The 25,970-nt window shown below is 40.9% G+C and overlaps 1 protein-coding gene across 2 annotated transcripts in view; it reads left to right on the forward strand.

The window, feature by feature from the left end:
• The first annotated feature begins 1,097 nt into the window (after positions 1 to 1,097).
• The window catches only part of khdrbs3 (KH domain containing, RNA binding, signal transduction associated 3), a 278,856-nt gene continuing 253,983 nt past the window's right edge, over positions 1,098 to 25,970 (forward strand). The window contains exon 1 of one of the 2 annotated variants that reach the window (XM_038281752.1): positions 1,098 to 1,517. In XM_038281752.1, coding sequence (XP_038137680.1) covers positions 1,427 to 1,517 — 91 coding nt within the window. In that variant the 5' untranslated portion in view covers positions 1,098 to 1,426. The remainder of the gene's footprint in view (positions 1,518 to 25,970) is intronic. The other variant, XM_038281751.1, reaches the window with a different exon arrangement.

A 25,970-nucleotide genomic window follows, 5' to 3' on the forward strand; every position in this document is an offset into this window, starting at 1 on the left:
TAATTACCCTTGCGCTGCTTCTCCTGTTAATATGGTGAGGCCCTCTGCAGCGTCAGGCACCAGGCTGCACGTGATAGAAATCAGCCGATGAGCTGCTGTCAGTCTGGGTTGCTGCTGTTGCTACTTTTAGACACAGCAGGCAAACCTGTGGCAAGCCGGGAGAGAGCAGAGAAAGTGTGGACTGCTGGAAGAACTGTGGTGAACTGGTGAAAGAAAAGTGAAATGGTGCTCAAAGATGACCCTGCACATTTAGAGGATGTTTGGCTCAACCTGCTGCTGTGAAGCAGGATTCTCCACCATGAACAGAATCAGAAATAAATATTGAATAAACTTGCAAGGTAGCCCAAAGCCCACTGCTTTCATTAAGCCATAAAATAAAAAAACAAACAAAAAAACAAAAACAAATGATGTTTTATAAAATATCTGAATCAGGATATACCAAACTGAAAGACTGTTGTTCTTTACTTCAAAACACTTTAGATTTTAAAATTTTTCATTTAGAAAGTCAATGTATAACAACATGGATGCATAACACCTCATTTTATTATTTGTTAAATTCTGTTTTAGGTAACAGATTATAATTAAAAATGTCTCCAGACCTTTAATGGTTGTTGATTTTCTCTATTTGGACCCTGCTGATTTTTTATTGTTTGCCCTTGATATAGAGGAAAATCCGCCCCCAGACTTTACAATAATGTTATGTGGAAAACCTATTAGAATATTGCAATTCGTAAAACTTAATTTGAAAAGCAGAAAACTGTGGAAAATAAATCGAAGATATAAGAACTTAAAAACAATTTTTTTTAAATGAAAAAATGAGTGCTGGTTGCAAAACAAGTAGAAGTTTGTGTTTGTGATAAAAAAAAACAATGTTTAAAGGATTTAAATATTTTTACTAAGGTACTATATATATTTATATATCTGCTGAAGGGAAGCAAAAGAGATTTTATAATAGTGAAGGTGTAAGCTTCTTTGACCAGTTAGAAACTCGGTGAGTGACTGATAATGAGATGCTAATGATTTCGATCAGCACCGCGGACAGCTCCCGGTGAGGCCCCGCCCCCTCCCCCACAGGCTGCGCGCTCCCGCCTCTGCCTCACTTCAGCTGCGGACCGAACAGAGGAGCTTCAGAGAGCCTGACGACCGACAGAGGAGCGGAGCAGCCGGGCTGAGCATCACTGATGGAGTGAAACCAACAACCGCTGCTTCAACATCAACCGCTTTAGGAGAGGAGAGAGAGCGCGTGCTCCGCGAAGCTTCACCATGCTCTTCTAGCGCGAGCGCACACGGGTTCGCCTCTCAGAAAATCAACTTTGGAGCCTTTATTTTTACCTTCATTCCTGTTTGGACCGTGAGCAACTTTTTCCTGTTTAAATCTGCTGCGTATTTCACTCGCTTGTTTGGAACCTGAGAAGCTTTGGACGAGATGGAGAGCGAGAAGTACCTACCGGAGCTTCAGGCGGAGAAGGACACGCTGGACCCGTCCTTCCAGCACTCCCTGCGGCTGCTGGAGCAAGGTAAGGACCGGAGCAGGAGCACCGAGAGCCGGGGCTCAGCTGCGGCGCTAGGAATGCAAAGCATGGATACTCCTGAAATAAGTGGAGGTCTGTTCCAATGCTTGGTTTCACTGCTGCGGAGCTGAATGTGCAGAAATGAGAGAAACTGGAACAAAAACTTGTTATTGGTACCTAAGTTCGAGTAGATTTAATAAAGTTTGAGAATAGTTACAAACGTTCCTTCTCAGTTTAGAGACATTTTAGTGGAAACATATGGATCCATAGATTTGGAATTTCCCATCCATCCATCCATCCATCCATCCATCCATCCATCCATTTCCCACTGCTCCATCCATCCATCCATCCATCCATCCATCCATCCATCCATCCATCCATCCATCCATCCATCCATCCATCCATCCATCCATCCATCCATTTCCCACTGCTCCATCCATCCATCCATCCATCCATCCATCCATCCATCCATCCATCCATCCATCCATTTCCCACCGATCCATCCATCCATCCATCCATCCATCCATCCATCCATCCATCCATCCATCCATCCATCCATCCATCCATCCATCCATTTCCCACTGCTCCATCCATCCATCCATCCATCCATCCATCCATCCATCCATCCATCCATCCATCCATCCATCCATCCATCCATTTCCCACTGCTCCATCCATCCATTTCCCACTGCTCCATCCATCCATCCATCCATCCATCCATCCATCCATCCATCCATCCATCCATCCATCCATTTCCCACTGCTCCATCCATCCATTTCCCACTGCTCCATCCATCCATCCATCCATCCATCCATCCATCCATCCATCCATCCATCCATCCATCCATCCATCCATTTCCCACTGCTCCATCCATCCATCCATCCATTTCCCACTGCTCCATCCGTCCATCCATCCATCCATCCATCCATCCATCCATCCATCCATCCATCCATCCATCCATCCATCCATCCATCCATTTCCCACTGCTCCATCCGTCCATCCATCCATCCATCCATCCATCCATCCATCCATCCATCCATCCATCCATCCATTTCCCACTGCTCCATCCATCCATCCATCCATCCATCCATCCATCCATCCATCCATCCATCCATCCATCCATCCATCCATTTCCCACTGCTCCATCCATCCATCCATCCATCCATCCATCCATCCATCCATCCATCCATCCATCCATCCATCCATCCATCCATCCATCCATCCTTGGAGGCTGTATATATAAAGAAAATCTCCTCTGAGTTGAAATCCAATATTTAAACCATGTAGGAATTCAGAGTGAATCATTTCCAGCCTTCTGGCATCCCATTCCTGTCCTGGAATGTCTTCAAAACAAGTCCCCTCTAATTTAAAGAAACATGAGTTTCCTCCTTTATCTGCAGACACAGGCAGGACTGTAATGGATTTATGAACAGGACGGAACAGCAGCAGCAGCTACGCTCGCAGACACTCGCTCAATAATCCACACCTCTGCCTCTCTGATTCTGAGCCGTTGGACATTTGCAATCACTTCTTGATAAAGGCTCAGGTGAAGCCCCTCATGTTTGGAAGTGTGTTGTTACATCATCTAAGTGGCTTCTTCAAGCACCACTCCTGGGTTTTATGGAGACCGGCAGGCTGCTGGTGGCTGTAGTCTGTCTGGAGTCTTGTTCCACTCTAATTAAGTCCATGAAATCCCCATGCACGCCTCCTGTCGCTGCTATTATTCTGACAGCTGGGTATCTTCCAGTGTTCACACATGGAGACCTCTGGGGGTCCATAAGAAAGGGGGGTTCCCAGGGAAAGGAAGGCCTAATTGGATGTTTATTTTGTTTAGTTTTTGCAGTCACAGATGATGACTTCTGATGGTTCAGACCAAACCCATGATTGTTATGATCCTCAGGATTAAGTGATGAGCTGTCGCGTTAAATGTCAGAGAAACACGAAAGGGACAGCTGCACACTTAGTGGGGTCATCCTAACAGGAGGAGGATTTTATTTATCATATTTAAACATTTCAGTTGATTTGAAGACAACAAACCAATTAAATAAACTCATCTGATAAGTTAGGGCATATGTGAAGAACCTGGAAATCATTCGCCTCTGAAGGCAAATTATGAGCCTCTAAACCTGTTTTTTTAAACAGATTTGAACAAATAATAAAATGAGGTTTTTATGCATCCATTTTATACATTGACTTTTTAAATAAAAATATATAAATCCATTTTATAATCTAAAGTGTTTATTGAATTAGAGAACAACAATCTTTCCTTTTGGTATTTAGATCATTTCCTGATTCACATATTTTATAAAACACCTGAACTGACCGTTTATTTTTCTGTTTTCTGTCTTAATGTTGGCAATGGGCTTTATGCTGCCCTGCAAGGCTTTAAACCTGGGTTTGAATGGAGACTAAGTCATTCTAAAGCACATATCAAGGAGCTCATTTTGAGCCTGGATCCATATTTTATTTTTGATTCTGTTCATGGTGGAGAATCCTTCTTCACAGCAGCAGGTTGAACCAAACATCCTCTAAATGTGCAGGGTCATCTTTGAGCACCATTTCACTTTTCTTTCACCAGTTCACCACAGTTCTTCCAGCAGTCCACATTTTCTCTGCTCTCTTTTTCTCATCATCTTCTCTTTCTTTCTCATCGCCCGGCTTGCCACAGGTTTGCCTGCTGGGTCTAAAAGTAGCAGCAGCAGCAACCCAGACTGACAGCAGCTCATTGGATCATCTGTATCACATGCAGCCTGGTGCTGGACACACTGGAGAGCTTTACCGTATTAACAGGAGAAGCGGCGCAAGTGAAATTAGACACTGTCCTTGGACTTCATGTGGTAATTTATAAACATTTTGAATCAGGTTGGGTCCGGATTAGCCAGCAGGATGGTCTGGACCGCGTTCCGCTAATCCGTGACCTCTGCCCTACAGGCTGGATGTCCCAAAGAGCAGAAGGTCAAAACTAGAGATTTAAGTTTTTAAACTAAGAATACCCCATATCAACTTCTAGATGTAGATGTGTGAAAATAAAAGAAGATAACTTTAAAAACAAGAATAAAACAACAAAGATATAAGTTCAAGCAGTAGCTTTATGACTTTGATCTGTTTTCATTTCTCTAGGATACATTATTTGCCTCCTTTTGTATCTTGGGTGGGGAATATGGTGTTTTAAAAGTCAAGTTTAAAAGACTATGAATATGGCATCTTATCATTATAAACTCTCCTTACGAGAGTTCTGCCGTGAACTTAACTGACCCAGTTAGACTAACCAACGTGGTTCACAACGGCCTAGGTTAGACACACAACCAACCGCAGAGTTTATTGGCTTTATTTATTTCCAGACAGAAAGTAGTCGGTGCAATTAGAGGAAAAAAAACAATAATCAAACTATAAAAAAAATAACCTTAAAATGATCCATCATGAAACTCAGTTTTGAAGTGTGCTGGTGAAGGTTCTCAGTCATCCAGGTCTAAACAAAAACCAGGCTTTGTTGGGCTGCAGTTAATAAACCTCAAACTAAATGCTTTTCCTGACATTTTGAATTGAAAAGCTTCCTGGATGGGAAGCGAAGCGTCTTCAAACTTGGAAACAAAGTCCAGTGGATTGTTTTTCATTTTCTTTTTTCTTTTTTTTTAATAAAAATAAAAGTTTTTAAATATTTTAAAAAGCTTGAGGTAACCAGTTAACAGAGCTTTTACCGTAAAGTTATTTAATTAGACTTAGACAGAATTTATTGTCATTTTGTAAACACAGTGTGTATACCAAACGAAACTTTGTTCTGCATAGCTCGTAAGACATTTTAATTTCTTAAAGTGCAGCGGAGATCAAATGTAAACATAAGACTGAGATATGATTTACAGTTTTTCCAACAATCGGCACTTTTTCCCCCCCCTATTTTATTCAACATTCAGCGGTCTAATGGCAGCGGGGAAGAAGCTGTTGCAGAATCTCCTGGACCTGCATCGGATAATACTTCTAAGCTGCACATTTTTATGTGTAACGTTTCTTAGCAAGGCTTAAAGTTGGAATGTTACTCATGACTCGGTCCATGTGAGTGTGAAGTGGGAGTGTTTGGATTGGGCTTAAAGTCAGGAGGGTGTGAAAGATAATTTGAAAAGCATTGGATTCATAAAACTTAGCATGAAAGACAGAAATTTGAAAAACGGATAAAAAAATAAGAAAATGTAACATTTACAAAGAATAAAATGAGGAAAAATCCTTAAAAATAATATAAAAAAAAGAATAGGAAAAGACATCAAAGTTACTTTCAAAAATGTTTTAATTGAAACATTGTTTTTTTCCTCAAAGTTCTGTTAATGAATTATATTTTTGTTTTCTCAAAATTAAATTTACATGTGTATTTTCTTTAAACTTACATTTAAATAAAAATTTTCTATGCTTGCAATAATATTGTAACAAAATTAACTCCATACAAACCCTTAACTTGCATAGATTAATAAAAACACCAATAATGTCTGATTCTAATTAAACCTGCAGGGACCCTCAACTTTATATTTTAATTAACAACCTATGATTTTTATCTGTCAAACATTCTCAGTGCATCGAAAACACATAAAAACTTTAATGTTCTGTTGGTTATATTTACTATAAATAACTGCGTTTACTTTTATAACCGTATTGATTATCTGTTGTTATTTAATACTGAAGTCTTTCTAAAAGCCAGAAATGAGTTTTCTCCATTTACCAGAATATGGACATTTGTCATCTATTTATGTTTCCATAGCAGCGGCAAAAAGACAATATGGACAATATGGAATATGTGAAATCATTTTTATTAATTAGCATATTTAGTGTTTCATCCTCTGTAGATATTGCTAACAAAATAACAGGAAAAACATGACATGCAGTAACAGAGAAACAACAATCAGTGTAGCTGTTATTAAACACATATTGCTGAGAGTTTGGGTTTAATATCAGGAACTGATGTGTTTATGTGTAAGTGTGCAGTAGTGAGGTCAGAGCTGAAGTCAGACGGCTTAAGCAGCAGAGATGCTTTCAGAGACGGTGGGATTTCTTTAAATTCACGTAGAAAGAGACGGACGGCCAGAAACAAAGGGGGTGAAAACAGCAGCGAGGGGCAGCAAGTCCTCAGACCGCAGCAATCTCCCTTACTGCTCAAAACTGATCATGATTGGCTGAGCTTCCTTCCTTCCTTCCTTCCTTCCTTCCTTCCTTCCTTCCTTCCTTCCTTCCTTCCTTCCTTCCTTCCTTCCTTCCTTCCTTCCTTCCTTCCTTCCTTCCTTCCTTCCTTCCTTCCTTTTTTTTTTGTCATTTCAAGCGGCATTTCTTTTCTGTTACCTGGATTTATTATTAAAAAAAAACTGAAAACGGAGAAATTCTTTTGAGAGCCCTTAGATGGGACAGTTAGACACCCATTGATTTTAGTTTTGTATGCTGTAAGCAGGAGAAGCGGCTGCACGGCCTCAGCTAACCCGAGGAATCTTTGACAAAATGTCCACATAGCAGCTTGGCTACAGAACGCTTAAAATGTGGGTACAGCCACATGAACTCTATAAACTGTTCAATTAACTTACACTTAAATTAGTGTTGGACAGATTGATCCAATTCTTAACGGAAAAGTGTGGTCATATTAAGTATAGGGCTTGGTCGTCATGACGTAAGCACTTTGCGTCGCCGCCATGTTGAAGGCCTCTTTTACCGCGGCTCAGACTACTGCCTATGACTACCGCGTACTGTACTCCCTCTCAGCCGTGTTTTAATTTGATTAATTTCACCTTAACTTGATTTCAACCATGGTAAACCGTTGCTGTATTGTGGGCTGTAACAGCGCAACACCTGATTGCCATGGGAAAAACATAGAAAATGGGTTAACTTTCCACCGCTTTCCTGCCTGGAGGCGTAACCATGGAGACCAAGCGTCAGAGATAAAGAGTCGTCGGCTAGCTTGGATCGCGGCTGTAAGACGACCGAACATAACTTTCCACAGTATTCCAAAGTCATTGAGAGTGTGTTCCCTGCATTTTCGTTCTGGTAAGTTAAAGATGCACGGTTTTATTTTATAGCCTACATTGTTTCTTTCCTTCAAAGTTGGGATCTTTTACGGGAAAATAATAAAATCGGCAGCGGGAAAAGGCTCAAATACGCGAGAAACCCGGAGGGTTGGCAGTTAACGTTACTAACTACACCTTTAAAATACATAGCAGCTAGTTAAAAGTACATTACATGCGTGAGTGGTTGTTAGCATTAGTGGTTAGCGGTTCCTAAACTAGCAGTTTCCAGAGCCCGTCTGGTCACAGCTTACCTTCGTACGGATTACTCTGTTCCCACTGTTTGCTGGCTTTATGATCTGCAGCTCCTGAACCCATCCATTCATGAACTGCATATGAGACTCCAAGGACTTGTAGCTTGGGAACTGTTTTGAAGTATAGGCGCTCACTCATCGGTGCTCCACTCATTGTTTGGAACTTCATATGGATCCAAATTATTAATAATGCTGATTTTGTCAACATACCGGTCCGTGGCTTCTCTATTTAATGTGTCCCGGTAAATTCCAGATCCTTTTCGGGATTTTAACATCTTTTTTCTCTCTACTTCTACGTTTCTTCTTTCAACAACAACGTTGTATCAGAGCTATGTTTACATTTGCGTAGCAGTCAATATGGCTGCGATATCCCACAATGCAATGTGGATCCCGAGCCCTATATAAACTTCTGAAAGTACCTTAAATATGAAATTATTAAATATTTTTTAATAAAAAAGTGTTTTTAAATAAGAGTAATTTTCATTTGAATGTGTTTGACTGGAGGCATCCATGTTTGTCAAAGAACACTACTGCCACCTACTGGTTTGTGACGTCACGGTGCGGTATCGGCTGTTGATCAAGTCCCAGTGCTGTATCTGGTGTTTGTCACAACGCGCTATTATCCAAGTCACCTTGAAAACATTCTTCTTCCAAATGTTGGCTACATATTACGTGTTTTTTCTCTGGCCAGAAGTTAGACGGCAAATCCACCCTCTTCAAGTTGGCGATCCAACGATGAACCCGTCCGTGGAGGATCAGGAATCAGAAAGGTGGAATAATCATCCAACTGCCATGCACGTGGGCAATGTCAGTTTCACTATAGCTCTGGTGAATTTCAATGGTGAAGTCCTCTGGAAATCTTCAATAATTGTTGTTGATTGCAGATGTGTCTAGTAGTTCCCATTGATTGATTGTAAAGTGGGGAGAATGGCGCTAGGCTTACCACACCGTGACGTCACTGCTGGAAGGTGTCAGGAGGAAGGGGTTACTATATTTGGGCAAAAATGGCCGCTCCCAGACTCAGTGATCACAATGAAAATATATTTTTTCAGTGATTAACTCTATATTCATTAAATCATTGCGAATGTATTAGTTTTGGGTATAAATAATGATCCTTGGATTGTTCCTTGCTGACCGGACTTTAAAGTTGACTTTAAAGCCAAATAAACAGCTGGTTAATGAGCAACATACCAATAACATCAGGCGCATTTTAACAAATATTTAATGCAGGTTAATGACTACATTTATGAAGTGTGAAGAAATTAGAGGAGAGTTTTATCCTCCATAGTTTTCAATGTGAAATCGCCTCTGATAGAGAATGCAGTGAATTAATGATGAGTAGGTTTGCCCCTAAAATAAAATCTTTAGATGTCATTCTTTTAAAACAACATAAAGTAGGTGCTTTTTCCTTATTATAAATGTAAATTACCTTCTTCGATTTCCAATATCTTATTCTTACTGGCTGAAATAATTTATTTGAAGAAAAATTGACTACTGCATAATTCAGTTTTTACAGCAGCTGATGTCCTTCTACAGGAAAATTAACGAGGATCAAATAACTTTAGAAGAGGTCTGAGGCTGAACAAGAACCCAAATCCTTCCGCAGTTAACCTTCGTGTTTCCCTTCAACTGAAGTTTTTTTTTTGTGGTTTCCGCTCGGGGGCAAAGACATCAGTTGGACACGGAGACAGAATTAATCTGTGACATTTCCTAAAGTAAGCAGAAGTCAGAAATTTGGCCGAAACAAGGCGCCGCGTCTCCAACAAACTGTAAATACTGTTATCGCTGTCTTACACAGCAGATGGAAGACGATGCGGCTTAATAGAGCCTTTTCTTCTGCCATCTTGCTGATGAGTTCTGGCCTCGATTATGCAATTGGCAGGGGATGCAAGAAACAGGGCCCCAGTTACTCCACTAACTCATGTGCAAATAAGCAAAAGTGAGATTACCCCAGGTCTACAGAGAGTTTCATTCAAAAAAAAGAAAATAGGAATGAGAAAAGTGTGTGTATGATGGGGGGGGGACGAAGCTTTGATAATCTCAGGCCGTTCTTAGAGCTCCTCTCTCACCGTATCTCTGCTCTGTGACAAGCCTCCTCCAGTCGGCAGCAGGCGTTCGGAGCTGGAGGGGGAAAAAAAATTAAGCTGAAAGAAGAGAAAAAAGAAAACCTCAGCAGCGGAATAATGAAAATCTTTCAGGTATGAAAAATAAATACAGTGCAGGATGAGGTGCGTCCGCGTTTCCTGCCTGTAAATACGGTTTATATCCTTTATGCATTCTTCCCTGCACCTATCTGTTGTCGGGGAGAAATGAATAAAAAACAGGAAGTGACCTGCTGCACGCCTTTTTTTTTGGTTCAGCTGTTTCAGGATGGAGGCAGGCAGTGAGCCGTGCTCATCGTGATGTTAAGACCCCTGAGATGTAACGTGCGGCTCACAGAACGTTTGCTGACTTTGTGAAATGACTCCCACTGAAGCCGCGTCCGTGCGGCGAGCGTACGCCACGCTGTGTTGCAGCTCTGTGTGGGTGGGTGTGCATCTTCTCAGGAGGCATTCAGGCAGCTCTAGGTCACCTGCATTCATCCCATTTGCAGGCCTACAAGCGGTGCAAGCTGAGAAGAAATGCTGACATATTTATCACCTTCTCATGGGCTTTGGAGTCAGGGTCACCACATTTAGACAAAAAAATTAATAAATGCATAAAGGATGCAGATCATCATCTAATTGCTTTCATCAACAGAAAAGCAAAACTGCTCTGACATAAATACCTACAACATTTCTCTGGACTCATTATTATTTTGTTAAAGGGGTCATAGAATTGCGTAGGGCCCTATAATTTCCACGATCACGGAATCGCAGAGTTGGCAAATTAACGTGGAATCTAGTGTAAATGCAGAATTTCTACATTTGAAATGAAATTCTGTTTTTCAGGGTTCCCGCAGGTCCTTAAAAAGTCTTAAAAGGCATTGAATTCTTCAAAATAAAACTAAGGCCTTAATTGGTATTAAAATGTCTTAAATCAGTCTTTTGTAGGTCTTAATTTTTAAAACATCATCAATAGGATTATTTCAATTACGATTTATTTTTGTAATCTAAATAAAACATAAAAATTGACAATTAAAAAAATAAATAACGGCTCGCCATTATTGGTTCCGTCCCGATAGCGGGACCAATAAAAGCGTTGTTGCGGCCGGGACATTTGGGAGATGCTCTGTTTACTTTTTGTCTGGAAAATATGAGCAAGTGTTAATGTAACGATAATTGGTTCCAGCCAAGAGCTCAGAACGATGGGAATTAAGGCAGTGGAGTCGCACATGCAAAGCGCGAAACACTAAGCGTCAAAATGGAGTTACCGAGAAACAGCCGGTATTTCTCAGTTCTGTTCCTCCCTTGTCTCTGCAACGCCTCCACTTATCACCAAATCAAACATACTAAGAAAACCATACAAAGAAAAAAAGCTGCAAAAAAGACTTAGCACTGGTTTTGTTGTGGCTTTAAAACTGATTTGTTTTGTTCCCTGCTAAAACAAAGTTTGTGAATTCAGTTAAATAATTGTTTTTTTTAGCTTTCTTCCTGTATGGGAAGCTTTTCAAAATTTGAGTGCAGTGGTTTATGTTAAAATAAACCTTTGGGTTAAGTTGTCGCAAGCTGGTTTTTCTTGTGTTTGTTGTGAATTTGGTCTTAAAAAAAGTGAAAAGTCTTAAAAAGTCTTGAATTTAACTTGCTGTAGGAACCCTGGTTTTTGTGTGGTAGAAGAACGTACATCGGGGGGAAATGCACACTGGGGGACGCAAATGTGGGCGACACAACCTCCTCCCGCTTCATCAAACCCTCGCACCCTCCCCCATCAAAACATTGAAAAAATGGCAAAGCGGCTCTCCACAGCTCCGCTTTCGGCGAAAAAGTTGCGAAACACGACGCTAAGCCCCGAGTACAGAGCCGAGCAGTTCCCTCGTGACTTTTATGTGTCAGGTGAACTATTGTTTTGCAAGTTTTGTCAACATTCCATTGATTGGAAGCTCAAAAGTACATACATAAAACGGAAAAACGGAATTTTCCTAAAGTAAAACGGAAAAAATAGAATTTGGGAAAAAATAAAACAGAATTTGGGAAAAAATAAAACGGATTTAATAGGGTGCTAATTGCGGTAAGGCAGGCAGGGGGAAGCACAGGGCCGCCGTTGTCAGGGCTACCGTCACCGGGTCGGGTTCAGTCGCTCCGTCCCCTGCTGCCCCCATCCACCGGAGTTCCTAGGTGTACGAGTTGATGTATAATTAACTAGCCCGAATGAAATTACGAATAAAACCTGCAAATTTTAAGACAGGATTTTTAGTCTAATAAAGAGTACATTTATATACATGTTTAAGCGAGAATGATTTGACATTTAAATATGACTTTCCTATGATCTTAAAGATTGTTTCTCTTAGTTTTTTTTTTTTTTTCAAACAGCATATCTATGCCTGCTGGCATGTTTTGGCCATTTTTAAGTTTTTCAAACACCGATTTCTGCAGGTAAACTCCACGTAACCCTGGAGAACACACTTTATTTTTAACTCATGGTCTGAAAAAACTCGACCTGCTGAGCTCTGACTCAGTAACTGTGAACACACTCGCTAACATGAAGTAAAACATGTTACATATGTCATCACCAACAAAGTTGAGATGCTCAGAAGTTTAGTTATTTTCCTAAAATAAGTGAAAAAGTGTCATAGAAAGTGTAAACTAATATTTATGCAGCCTTACAGAGAACCTTTTTTTTCTTTTGGCCCAGTTTGGATTTTAATTTGAATTCCAGAACCTGAGGCTCTCAGTGATTTTTAATTGGATAGTCCACAGCAGGGTTCCAGCATATTGTTGGCATTATATTAACATTAACTAGTAAAGAAAACCAACAAAAATATACATTACCCCCCCAAAAAAAGGTTCAGGTATAAAAGAAGTGACCTGATTGCAGATATAGCTCCCATCATTAGTTGAAAGATTTCTGTCTCATCAGCATCTCAAATATACAGGATGGTATTTTTAGCTGTTATTTTTCGAGCTGTGATACCTTGAAGTTGATCAAAATAAGTTTTCTTTCAATCAAAGACAGAGAGGTTTTTGCTCGGCCTTGATAATGATGATTCTTTTTGCAAACACACTTGGACACGTCTTGAGGTGGAGGTCAAAGCCCACCTACAGCCCTGGATTTGACCCCAGTCCCGGTTCAACCTGACGATGAAGTGAACCTGAAAGGAAGCAGATCCGTGCTCTGCTCTCAGATAATTAGCAGAGCGGCGCTCCGTGGGGGCGGGGCCGCTGTTTGCAGAGCTGTGTCTCCTTTGCAGCAGCTCCCGCTGGATAGCAGGGGTGAAGTGGAGGGCGCCACTAATGCAGTGAGGCTCCAGCTGAAACAGCTGACAGTTCGCCAGTTTGGAGACGCCTCCTTTATTCCTCTGCTAATGCAAAGTGCACTACTGTAAAGTCATTCTGCACTGGATGGACTATCTTCATTGTCTTTAGGAACCATATATGTTGTTGTCTGTTTGTTGAAAAGTTCTGGTTTATTTCTTATGTCCAACTAAAGTCTAAATTTAAATCTAAAGATTAAATTCCAGGTTTATTCCTATAAATTCTCATTAATTTCAACAGATGCTACAAGAGGAAGAGAGATTGTAAACTGAATTTAAACCAGGTGACGCTACAAGTCTGTATCTGCCAGGTTGGATTTAATGGAATAACAAATTAGTTGGAAAATATTTCAGTAACCGATTCATCCGATTAGGGCTGCAACTAAGGAATAATTTGAAATTGATTGATCTGTCGATTGTTTTGTTTGATTAATCGATTAATAAACAGATAGCCAAAACGAAATGAAACCATCTGAAACTCACTTTTCTACTTAAGGAGTTATGGATACAGCAGATTGATAGACATTTTTTTCTTTTGTCGATTCAGTTTATTTCTATAGCGCCAGTTCACAACACATGTCATCTCAAGGCTCTTTACAGTTCAACCAGATCATCCACTCAAATTGATTCAAAGTTTTCTATCTAAGGAAAACCAGTTGATTGCATCGACTCATTGACTTGAATCCAATCCCTCACACTAAGCATGCTCGTAGCGACAGTGGAGAGGAAAAACTCCCTTTTAACAGGAAGAAACCTCCAGCAGAACCAGGCTCAGTGTGAGCGGCCATCTGCTGAGGCTGACTGGGGTTCAAGGAGACAGAAGCAGAGATACAGAAAGCAGCTGTAGAAGGCGGCTCCATCCAGGAAACACAGCCAGGCAGACTAGAAATGAGCCAGCTCCCATGTCAGAGGATGAAGAGAGCACATCCAGCCAGTCACAATCAGAGAAACAGGACCACACTGAAAAACAGGCAAATCTCCAGCATCTATGAACAAAGGTGTTGATGGCAGCAGCACAGCTGATATTTCTCTCCAGGATGGAGTCACAGCCAAACAGGAACAGACCAGATGAAGCTACTATGAGGAAAAGCAGAGAGAGCAGAACATTAGAGATTGAACTAACAGATTCTGAAGAATAGGAGAATAGAAGTAGAATGAAGCAGAATGATGAAATAGGGGTCCCTATGTCCTCCAGCAGTCTAAGCCTATAGCAGCATAACTATAGAGATAGCTCAGGATAACCTGAGCCACTCTAACTATAAGCTTTATCAAAAAGGAAAGTTTTAAGCCTAGCCTTAAAAGTAGACAGGGTGTCTGCCTCACGGACTAAAACTGGTAGTTGGTTCCACAGGAGAGGAGCCTGATAACTAAAAGATCTGCCTCCCATTCTACTTTTAGAAATTCTAGGAACCACTAGTAAACCTGCAGATTGAGAGCGAAGTGCTCTGTTAGGAACATAAGGAACAATCAGATCTCTGATATCAGATGGAGCTTGGCCATTTAAGGCTTTATATGTGAGAAGGAGGATTTTAAATTCTATCCTGGATTTAACAGGAAGCCAATGAAGAGAAGCCAGGATAGGAGAGATATGATCTCTCTTTTTAATCTTCATCAGAACTCTGGCTGCAGCATTTCTTAATCCCGAATACAAAATGTTTATATATTTTTAACAATTTTGTTATAATTACTGGGTTGCTCTTTCATTTAAAGGCATGCTTTATAGTCTCTATACTCCAGTTAACGATTAATCAATTACTAAATTTGCTAAAGGGAATTTCAATAATTGATTATTTACAAAAAAATCTGATTTATTTTTTTATCGCTGCATTTAAATATGATATTTCATTATTGGAAGCAGAGCTTTAATTTTTCCAAATAATAAAAAATCCAACTGTTACCAAACAGAAACATCTGATTCACACTGATTTCTTTTTTAAACAGCTCTTCAGTTTTCTCCTACATTTCTAAATTTCTTTTCTGCCTTTTCAGTCATTTCAAACTGAAAGAATCATCCTGCCAGATAAACACATCCAATCAGAGTGACACCTTATTGGTCTTAAAATCCGCTGCCTTCCTCTGATTTCAAATAACTTGCCTTCGGATAAAGAGCAGAACAAAACCATGAGTGATGCAGGGGATGAAGGCAGCTTGTTAAACCAGCAAATGTTAGCAGAGACTAAAGCAACACGCTGCACTTCTCATTTTCTAAGCCTGGGATTCAACCTAAACCCTTTAAAGGCAAATGTGTGTTTCAAAGAGCTGCTTTACTGCTCGCCTCTATATGGCTTTGACATTTTTGGAGAAATCCACTGCAGACGATGGCTTTGACATCCATATTTGCTAATTCACTCGACAAGCAGCAGAGAGGGAGACGCTTCTGTTAGATTACTGTAGTCTGCAACACTTTCTAAAACCAGAGGTGGACAGCGCACCAAAAACAGGTTTTTCTTAAATACTTATTTTTTCAGCACAAAATGAATCAAACTGATACCTAGAGCAGTTAAGTCCTGCCAAACATGTCGTTTACAGCACTAGTGGCTTGTTCGGACAGTAGGTTGAGACATGTGGCAAAGGACCACAGGCCGGATTTGAACCCGGGTCTGCCGCGTTGAGGACTAAGGCCTCAGTACATGAGTAAGTGTGCGCTGTGCCACCTGCATGCCCGCTCCTATTGTTGGTGATGGATTCCCAGTTCAAGGCAAACCAATTTGAACTACTCTGCCAACATTTACCTCAAGGTTTGCAAAAAATCCGTCTTTGCAAACCTGCAGCCATGAAAGCGAACGTCAAACCCAAAAAACAAAGCTTTAATGCCAGCAAGAGGTCTCACTTCACGGCCAAAGAGTTCCAGAGATTTCTCTGTATAATGTTGGTTGCTTGGCAACGGTACCATTAATCATCCGCGGGTAGAATTTACAATGCAACTCGTAGAGCCGTCAAAATGACGGTTGTGGGAGATTGAGCTAAAATTCACCATATTCATGTTTTAAGTTTTTATTTTATTTTTAAACGTGAAAATGAAGGAAAAACAGAAACAGGGAAAATCTGTTAATATCAGCAACATATGATTTATGTAAATAGAGTTATTTCACTTCAAAATCTCAGGCCCGTCAAAATGACTGCCTTGGGAGTTCAAGTGTTAACCTCTCAAACTAGATTCGGTCAAATATAAACCTGTGAAGATTATCTATCAAGCAAGATAGAACCGGCAATGTTGCAAGGTAAGGGCTCAAACATGTACGGCTGGAAGCCTTCTGCACCAAAACAAGCTTCTGCCGCCCTGGCGTCCTCTTCCACAACATCTTCATCCCCGCTTTCCTCCTCTAAATAAAAAATGGATGACGGAGGAGACTCATCCACGACCTCCGACACTAAACTCTCCTCCTCTTGCATGTTTCCTCTGTCCATAGCGTTCCTTGACAGTGTCGTTTCTAAGTCACCAATTTAGTGCTACTTGGTCCCAGTGGAATTTCCCATTGGGAACCTACTGGCACTAAGTTGCTAACTGGTTAGCAAGATGCTGTCCGAAAAATAAAATGTTGGAGAGCCCGAAAATTAAACCTGCTCGCTTCTGTGTGACTGCGATCAGCCAGTCTATTTCCATGTGTGACTCCGCCCCCATGAAACCACTACTGCCCCAATGCTGGGAGGTTGTCGTTTCAATGAACGTTGGCTGGAAGATGAAAAATACAAATTATGGATTAAACGGGGACAAACCCCACCAGTTGCCTCTTGTAAATTCTGCAAAAAAGATGTGCAGCTTTTCACAATGGGCGAGTCTGCGCTCTCGAGTGACATGAAGGGTAAGTCATAGACTTTTAAGTAAGCCAACTGAAGTAGCCTAGTACACGTTAACGTTAGCGCCTATTTGTTTACGCTAGTAACTGCTAGCTTGGAATTCACAGGCTAAGTTACTGAGTGACTGAGAGTACGGTGTGATAATGTAATGTTAGTATTGCAGTGTTTCCCGCAGCACTACCTTGGCAAGGCGGCCGCCTCGCCAAACTCACGCTACCGCCTCGCCAACATTCCAAAAAACAAAACAAAAAAAAAACGAAGTTTTAATTCATTGCCAGGCCCAGACCTTAAAACAGCATTGATAACTCTACGGCTGATAATACTGAATTGCGACACCCTCTGGTTGGTTATATTACTACGCCATGGCAGAGGAGTAATTTTCTTTGATCATCCAAGGAGACGTGTGGGGGGAAAAAAACGCCTTCGTCGTCTTCATCATCGGTGAACTATATGTGGAACGGTAATTAGTTAATTAAAACTGATAATGGAAAATTAATATCTACCTTGACTATGTATTGGTATGTAATTTACTGTGGTGTAAGGTGCTGGAAAAAGTTTTAAAATGGATCTTGAAAGTGCTTGAAAAGTGCTTGATTTTGACTTTGGAAAAGGTGTACGAACCCTGTACAGAGCACCCCCAGTGTTTAGGGCGGGTTGGGTTCGCCCGCTCCATCCCCGGCTGCCGGGGTTTCCGGACTAGCCCTGGAGCTCACGGCTCGGTTCCATTGCCCGGTCCGGTCTAGTCAGAAAAAAATGCGTCAGAAAAGATCTCCTACTGCACCTTTAAAAATAATACATTAATGTGATCTTTGAGTCCTACTTTGTAAAATAATCGTATTCTTTTTTTAGCTTTCAAATAATGTATTGCACATGTAAATTGGGCTTACAGTCCCTAAATTATTTGCTTTTCCATTAGGGTAGGCAAAATAGGCAAGTATTTCCCAAAATGAGGCAGATGTTAATAGGTTAAGTGTGATTATCGGCTGTCGTTTTCGTAGCCCTTTCACCAAACCTCGGCACAATAGGATAGCTATGGCTGGAACACTGATGGTTTGAGAAAATATAGTGATTTATACTCCAAATAAGGACTTATTCTTCCTGAAATTGCATTTTCCCAGTTTATCTCTTATATATCCTACAGTAGATGGGGTTTCCAGCAGATTTTGTGGTTCAAGATTACAGCAAGAAAGCAAAAAAAATAAAAAAATCAAAGCTTCATATGAGACGTTTTTAGTTATGTTTATGTTTTGGAAACTGCATATACTGTTTCAGTATCCTTCAATAGGATTTAATATTTTTAAATCAAAACTTGGTTTATAACTGAGTTGGAAAACAGACCTTAAACTAACAGTTTGATGCGAAGCCTTGGAGAAAAAATCTGTACCCCATGAACTTCGTATACTTTGTTAAAAGTGAGTCAGAAAGCTTTGTGACAAAATGTGAGAAGGGTCAGACTTATTAATGCTCCTGCTTCCCCGGTCCCTACAGGTTCAGAGCTTTACAAAAATAGCTGTTCTATGGCGGAGTTAAGCTCGGCACCAAAGACTGACTGTATTTCATTTCCATAAATAAGCATTCTTCAAAGGAAATTTGTTATCTCCGCTGAGTGTAGCAGGTTTCTGTGAATCTGATGAAAAATGGCACTCCCTGCACGTCTCGGAGACGCTGCAGGCTCTGGCAGATTGGCGATTTCTTTTGCCCCCAGGAAGGAAAACGACAAACTCATCTCGTCTGATCCTCTTTCCCCACTGCAGCGTCCAGTTGTTTTTTTTTCTCTTATTACCATCAAGCGGATAGCGGGAGTTTTTGGCTCAGTAGTGCATGTTTAGAGTAGCTGAATAGGGGGGAAAAAGAGAAAAGTAAATAACTTGAGGAAAGAAAACTCTTTATTTTACCCCATATTGTATAAACTGATCTACAAATAAGGAAAATATTCTTGTGAGAAGTCTATTTGCTTACATTTCAGCAGATAATTAAGATAATCTGCAAATCAGATGAGTATTTGGTCCTTAAAAATAGGTAATTATTTACACAGCACTTGAAAGATGATGGAGATTTTTCTTATTTTAAGTTATCTTTGTATGTCTCCTTTTATTTGGGATTAGAATGTGCCTGTTTATATAGTAAAAATACTAATTTATAAAATCAGGGATAAGACAGACTTTATTAAACACTGAAGTAGGGCTGCAACTAACGATTATTTTAAAAATCGATGAATCGGACGATTATTTTTTCGATTAATCGATGAATCGGACAAAAAATATTTTTTATATTAACCTCTTTATTCCAAAATAAACATTTTAGAAAGAACAAACAAGCACACAAGTACAGGTTGCTCATTAACTGTACTGGTGCAATATGAAAAATAAATGTTTCTGTTAAAACTACGCAAACTTACATGAGAAATGTAGCTGTACATCCACAAAATATAGGGTACTTTGTTTCATAAAGCGCAAAAAAAGACATTTTTTTTTTAAAGCCCCTAAGGGGTTCAAACAATAGGTCCCCCCATTTCAACAAATGAGTTTTTTTAGACTAGAAGAGTTCTGCCTTTTAAGACAGGAAAGTATAGCAGTTAAAGTTGCTACTTGAGAAAATACTGAACCATAGAGATAAAAATAGCCCTGTGATTCAAATTATAAATTGTATTTGGAATAAAAATGAGACAACTAGGGGTGCTAAAAAACACATCCTCCAAAGACAGATATTTACATGGGAATGTGGCATATAATTAATTGACATATTACTGATCTTGCTGGATTTTATTCTGCTTTACTTCCATAAATTGCAGGATCTTCTTTACTTTATCTTTGCCAGAAGATTTAAACTTTAAAAGCCCTGCCCTCATAATTTGCAAGTTAATTTATTTATAAAGTAAATGTAAACGCTACTTAAGCTAATTCAAATGAAATTAAAAGTAAAATAACCAACCTTATCACCTACTAACACGGTAAGGAAAGCATCAGATGAGCTACCTGAGAAACTAACGTAAAGTTTCCCTACTTTAAAACCAAACAAACATGGTGGTTCCGTGCCATGTTCATTTGTTTTGACAAAAGTTGCATGTTATCACTTTCTTCACTTTACAAAGCGCAGGCTGTTTTAATTATTGTGATCAATTTGCGCCGTCGATCCCGGTGCATGCGCGCTTCATTTGTAGTCTGGACGCTGAGGCTCTGACTGCAGCGCTGAGAGGGACTCCTGCGGGAAAACGCGGTTGGGGTGGGGGAGGCGCCCCACGGCAGAGTAGGAACGATACATGCTTTCACGTAAGAGTCTCCAAAAGTCGCCAGTGACACCGAAAAAAGTCGCCAGATTTGTCGCCAGTCGCTTTCTTGAAAAATAGTCGCTGGAGGGGTCTGAAAAGTCGCTGAGTTGGCAACACTGCACCTGCGGCGCTGGCTTGCTCTGCCGTATTTTTTTTTCTTCCTCTTTATGTCAAGAGGCAGTGATGACGGCGCGGCGGATGACGCATTAATCGCGCGACACAACTAATCGATGATGAAATTCGTTGGCAACGCTTTTAAAAGTCGATTTTTATCGATTTTATCGATTCGTTGTTGCAGCCCTACACTGAAGCAGCATGACTCGGTTTGGGCTTGTTGTTTGATAAGGACCTGGCAAGTTTATAACAGCAATTTTTCCCTCTTACAACAATCATCTCCAACAGTTAGTGGCAGTGACATCAGTAGATGATATCAGTGGTAACCAATTAAAAAATCAGCGGGGTCCGAATAAAGAAAATTATCAACCAGACATTTTTAATTATATTCTGTTACTTTAAACATTGAATTTTTAAATAAATAAATAAATTATTTAATCACTTCAGCTTTTAACGCTGACTTGGAAAATTCACAACTTGTTAATGCCCTAGTCCACATACAATTAGTCACAGGCAAACAGATCAGATTAAGCTACTATGACCAGAGAAAGCAGAGGGAACAAAAAGTTAGGAGTTAATCTAACAACAAATACTGCAGAAGTGGACAACAGGGTTAGAATGAGTAGTCCCTATGTCCTCCAGCAGTCTAAGCATATAGCAGCAGGAATTCCTGAGCCACTCTGACTAAAACGCTTTATCAAAAAGTATAGCCTTAAAAGTGGACAGGATGTCTGCCTTATAGTAGCCTGGGTGCCATTCCGAACTTAGTCCCGCCCACAACGTTTGAGGTCGGGAAGTTCGGTCTGGCATTGCTCCATAGTAGCGCGAGTATGATCGCACAATATCTGGCGGGGCAATCATATTGTCAGGGCGGGCTTTATACAATGATGGACAGATGATCATCAGTAACGTAATCAACCACGTCACCAAAGCGCGCTTGGGTGACAACAACAATGGCTGCCGCTGGAGAGTTGAGGTGTGTAGATTCTGCTATTAGGTCTGTTCTAGAAGATATCGACAGCAAATTAATTTTAAAAGAGGAACAGAGAAACGCGATCAAGGCATTTGTTGAAAAGAAAGATGTTTTTGGCGTCCTTCCTACGGGATTCGGCAAAAGTTTCATTTATCAGCTGGCTCCCTTGCTCGCTTAACATACGTCACGCACTCCGTTGCTCTTATTGGTTGTAGGTCTATCCAATTGAGTGCAGAGGCATTTTTTTCCCTGGTTCGTTTAAAACACGCACCCATAATCACAGCTCTATGGAGCAGTATCAGACTCATATTCTGACTAGAATTGAGTAGGACTATGTCAGGCTAGCCTTATAGAACAACTCCACCAAATACTAGAAAAGTAATATTTTTTTTTTATATTTGAAGACAGCAAGCAAAAGAATAAAAATTGTTTTGATTAGTTTAACCAACCCAGCCCCCCCAAAAAATAAAACGTTTAAAGTGATTTGATGGTATGCATCTTTTTCTAAGCTCTATTTTAAAGGTACACTATGCAACCGGTGTTGATTTTCCAGCGAGGCTCCCCCCAGAGGGCGAAAGTAAAAGTGCACTGTCGTAAATATGCTCAGCTGTTCTCCTGGTTTCTCCGTCAAGCCAGGCACGGTTGTTTTGAGCTTAGCAGACAGGCGAACGCAACGAATCACCATATCTACTGCGGTAGGTGACTATTTTGTACCAATTTTCGAGTTTGAAAATTTAGCATGTTTTCATACATTATTTGTTATGCATGTGTCTAAATAACAAAGATTGTAGTTAGCCAAGTTCTCGCCGTAAAGCAAGACCGACTCTCGCGATGCACGAGACTTCTGAGCCTGTGGGTGCGGGCCGATAGCCTGACGTAGTCCTACTCAATTCTAGTCAGAATATGAGTCTGATGCTGCTCCATAGAGCTGTGATTATGGGGCGTGTTTCGAACGAACCAGGAAAAAAAAAATGCCTCTGCACTCAATTGGATAGACCTACAACCAATAAGAGCAACAGAATGCGTGACGTATGTTAAGCGACACATAGTTGTCAACAAAAATCAAAGCGTGCAGTTGCACGCCTAGAATAAGAAGATGAGTGTGAACGATTTTTGCCGGTATTGCAAAAAAATTAATTTGCTGTCGATATCTTCTAGAACAGACCTAACAGCACAATCTACTCACCTCAACTCTCCAGCGGCAGCCATTGTTGTTGTCACCCAAGCGCGCTTTGGTGACGTGGTTGATTACGTTACTGTTAATCATCTGTCCATCATTGTATAAAGCCCGCCCTGACAATTTGATTGGCCCGCCAGATATTGTGCGAGCATACTCGCGCTACTATTGAGCAATGCCAGACCGAACTTCCCGACCTCAAATGTTGTGGGCAGGACTAAGTTCGGAATGGCACCCAGGCTAGCGGGCCGAGGGCTCCTGCAATTGCAAGTACAGTATTTCCCCTACAGACCACCAGGGCATCCAAAACGTTATGGAACACATTAATTAACTGAAAATTTTGCATAGTTTGCCTTTAAACATCTGGATTAAATTATTTTGGGTAACTTGTAACATAAGCAGTTTAAGCAATTTGAACTTTTAACATCCATACCTTATCCTTATGTGGCTAAGGTATGGATTCTTAGACATACAAAAGCCATAAACACACAAACATGCATACACACAAAAAACAATATATGTTGTGTGAGCTGTGGGGGGATGGACATATAAAAAGTCTCGCTATGAGTGCTGCATTCATATTTCAACAACACAAAGATGTATGTTTCCTCTCACTGCTCCTCTTGGACCTTCTGTAAGGACGGCTGTCTAGGAGGAGACTCAATTAAGGGCGTTCAGCCAGTGCAGCTTTAATAATGCAAACTGCACTTGTTAAGGCAGCAGAACGCTAAAAGCTGATATCTATCCTCTCCGGTAAAGAGATCATTCAGAGATGTGTGCCTGCTGGATCTTTGATCAGAGGTTTTGGAGTTAGCACACAGAAAAGCTCCATTTAGAAAGAAACATTTTTCTGTATGTAAAGCAAAATGACGTTAGGAACATTGGTCTGGATGCTGAGGCGATGGCCTTATCAACATCTGGACAGCACAGCCTGCTGCGATGACTTATGGGGATCTGTTAGTCACACTTGTACTGGGTGATAATCAGCTCCATAACGCTGTCCAAGACCAGACGCAGACAGCGTGGATTACCCCGGATTAGCTTGAAAAGAAGGAAATACACCCAACTGTGTTCTGGGATCTGTCTGTTTGCTGCGGCTAAGAGACAAAGGGAGGATAGGAGATGGTTGGTAGGAGAGTCTGTCCCCTGGGAAAGGTTGTCTGTAAGGGGATTGCACCAAAGTCAGTAACAAAAGAGGAAGATTCAACCTTGGGGGTGGGTGGAGGTGGACTGTGAGTCTTTTCTCATTTCTGATGCATTTGAAACAAGTTTAATTTCCCTCCAATAAATTGGCTTTGTGGAAATTCCTCTGTAGATGTTCTGGAAGCTTTCCAAAATAATTCCTATGAGCCGAGCGAGAACCGCAACAGCTTTTTATGATAATTTCCAAAATGAGCATTCGACCCAGTTCCTTTTTTTACTCTGCACAATCCTTCCTCCCCTGGATTTACTGTTTGCCTTTGGAAACTGTTTTTTGTTTTTAATCGACGGGGTCCTCTCTCCGTGTCCCCGCCTCACCTCCATCTGATCCTCCGCCTCTCCTCTCCTCTCCACCTTCTTCGTTTATGTCGTTTTTGTGTGGTTGGCGTCTCTACAGAGAGGATTGCACTGGATTAGCTTCTCCGCCTTCCCAACTGATCTGATCCATTCTGTGTAATCCAACTCAATTTAATTATGTTTATCGTTCCACCTCTCCGGTGCCGAGGAGCAGCGGTACACCTCTTCCCAGATAAGCCCGGGGACCTTGTGCCTCTTTGCTGGCAGAGCGTCTGCCTGAGCCTGTTGCTCTTTAAACAGATGGTGTAAGTCAGCTACGTTGTTGGTAAATAAGGTGTTAGGTACAATATTATGCTTTGGAGCGCCCCTCAAACATCAGTGTGACATGATAGAAATATCCAAGACTGAAGGTTTGAGTTGGTAGAAAGATTTAGACCAGGGGTAACAGGCCGACACAAATGAACGCAGCGGGAAGGCAGACAAAAAAAGAAACAGAACATTAAAGGAGCCTGCAAAGAGACATGGAGGGGTTAAAGTCCACATCTTTTACTGTTTATTTTTATATTCCTCTTCATTTTTTATCATTTTATTTTTTCACTTTTATTTGTAGCAATAAGATAGGCTACCTATGTGGAAGGCAGTATAAATATAATTTAGCATTATGAATGTATATACCTTTTTAAAATCGTAATTACTTCGACTACAACATCTTTTACAACCAACGTCAACTGCCTGTAGAAAACTCCATCTGCTCCCTTTAAGGGGCCCGCCATAAGCAGATCCTCACATATTTCTAGACCTCCCAACAAATCGGCCACTTATTGCAAAAATTTAGATAAAAAAACTACAATAATTGTCCATGCAGTTTATCACCTCTTATTTGGATTCTTTGAAGATCAGGCCTAAAGAGCTGGTTATCCTCCCGCAGCAGTGTGTCGCAGTTAGCTTGTCGCAGGTATGACGCAGACATTCCAATTTTGAATCATAGTCTGCGCTATTTTATTCCACGCCACAACACAAGAGAGACAATCACCAACTAGCTAGGATTGTGGGGGTACATGTGTCAGTTTGACGAGCTTGTTCGCCGTCTACAACCCCTCATCCAGTGCCGGACGACACACATTTCACCCGTGAGTGTCCACAAAGACTGGCCGTGGCGCTGCTTTTTTGGCTTTGGGTGCAAACCAACAAACCGCCGCACAGAATGACAAACTTTCGTCCTGCACGTGTGTCTGGGATAGTGTCCAATGTGTGCCAGGCGTTGTGGACGGCACGATAGCCAGAGTTTCTGCCATTAGGTACCAAACGCTCTACACTATAGGCATAGTAAAGAGCCAATCAGAGGCCTCCTGTCTGTGATCACTTACAAATTTTAGAAAGGTGCACCGGTGTTTGCGGAAGGGGGTGGGGCATATCTGCGTTAACTGCGACACACACGCAGACAACGTGGTTTCTCAGCATAAAACAGGCTTTAAGCGTACTACTGCCACCTAACAAGCTAGTGTCTTTCTCTTAATGATTTAATTTGACCAAAATTGAGCATCTCTACTATTCAACCATATTGCAAATACAATGAATTTTCCCTAAAATCTTCAATATTTAGGTTTGTCAGAACAACACTGGTGTTTTTTTTTGGATCACTGCAGTTTTGAGACTGGAGGCACTGAGAAGACTTCCACCTTTTTTTTTAGTCTGAGATCTATAAAGCATAAAAAAACAAAGATGGTTGCCACAGGTTCTCAAATAGAAATGTTTCTTCACGTCTGCTTGTGATCTTTGATGTTCTGAATGTGTTTCGTCTTTATGTTAATAATTAATTCAGAACAAAAAGTCCAGCTATACTTTGAGGCACGGTTCCAGATCTTAGCCAGACCCGATCCTAGACGGTCTGACAGAAATGAAATTCATCATTACTTAGCCTTTGAATAAGTTTGTCCATGTGAACATGAGAAGCAGGTCGG

Source organism: Cyprinodon tularosa, unplaced genomic scaffold, assembly GCF_016077235.1.
Source record: "Cyprinodon tularosa strain WSP-4 unplaced genomic scaffold, ASM1607723v1 ctg175, whole genome shotgun sequence".
Classification (NCBI taxonomy): Eukaryota; Metazoa; Chordata; class Actinopteri; order Cyprinodontiformes; family Cyprinodontidae; genus Cyprinodon; species Cyprinodon tularosa.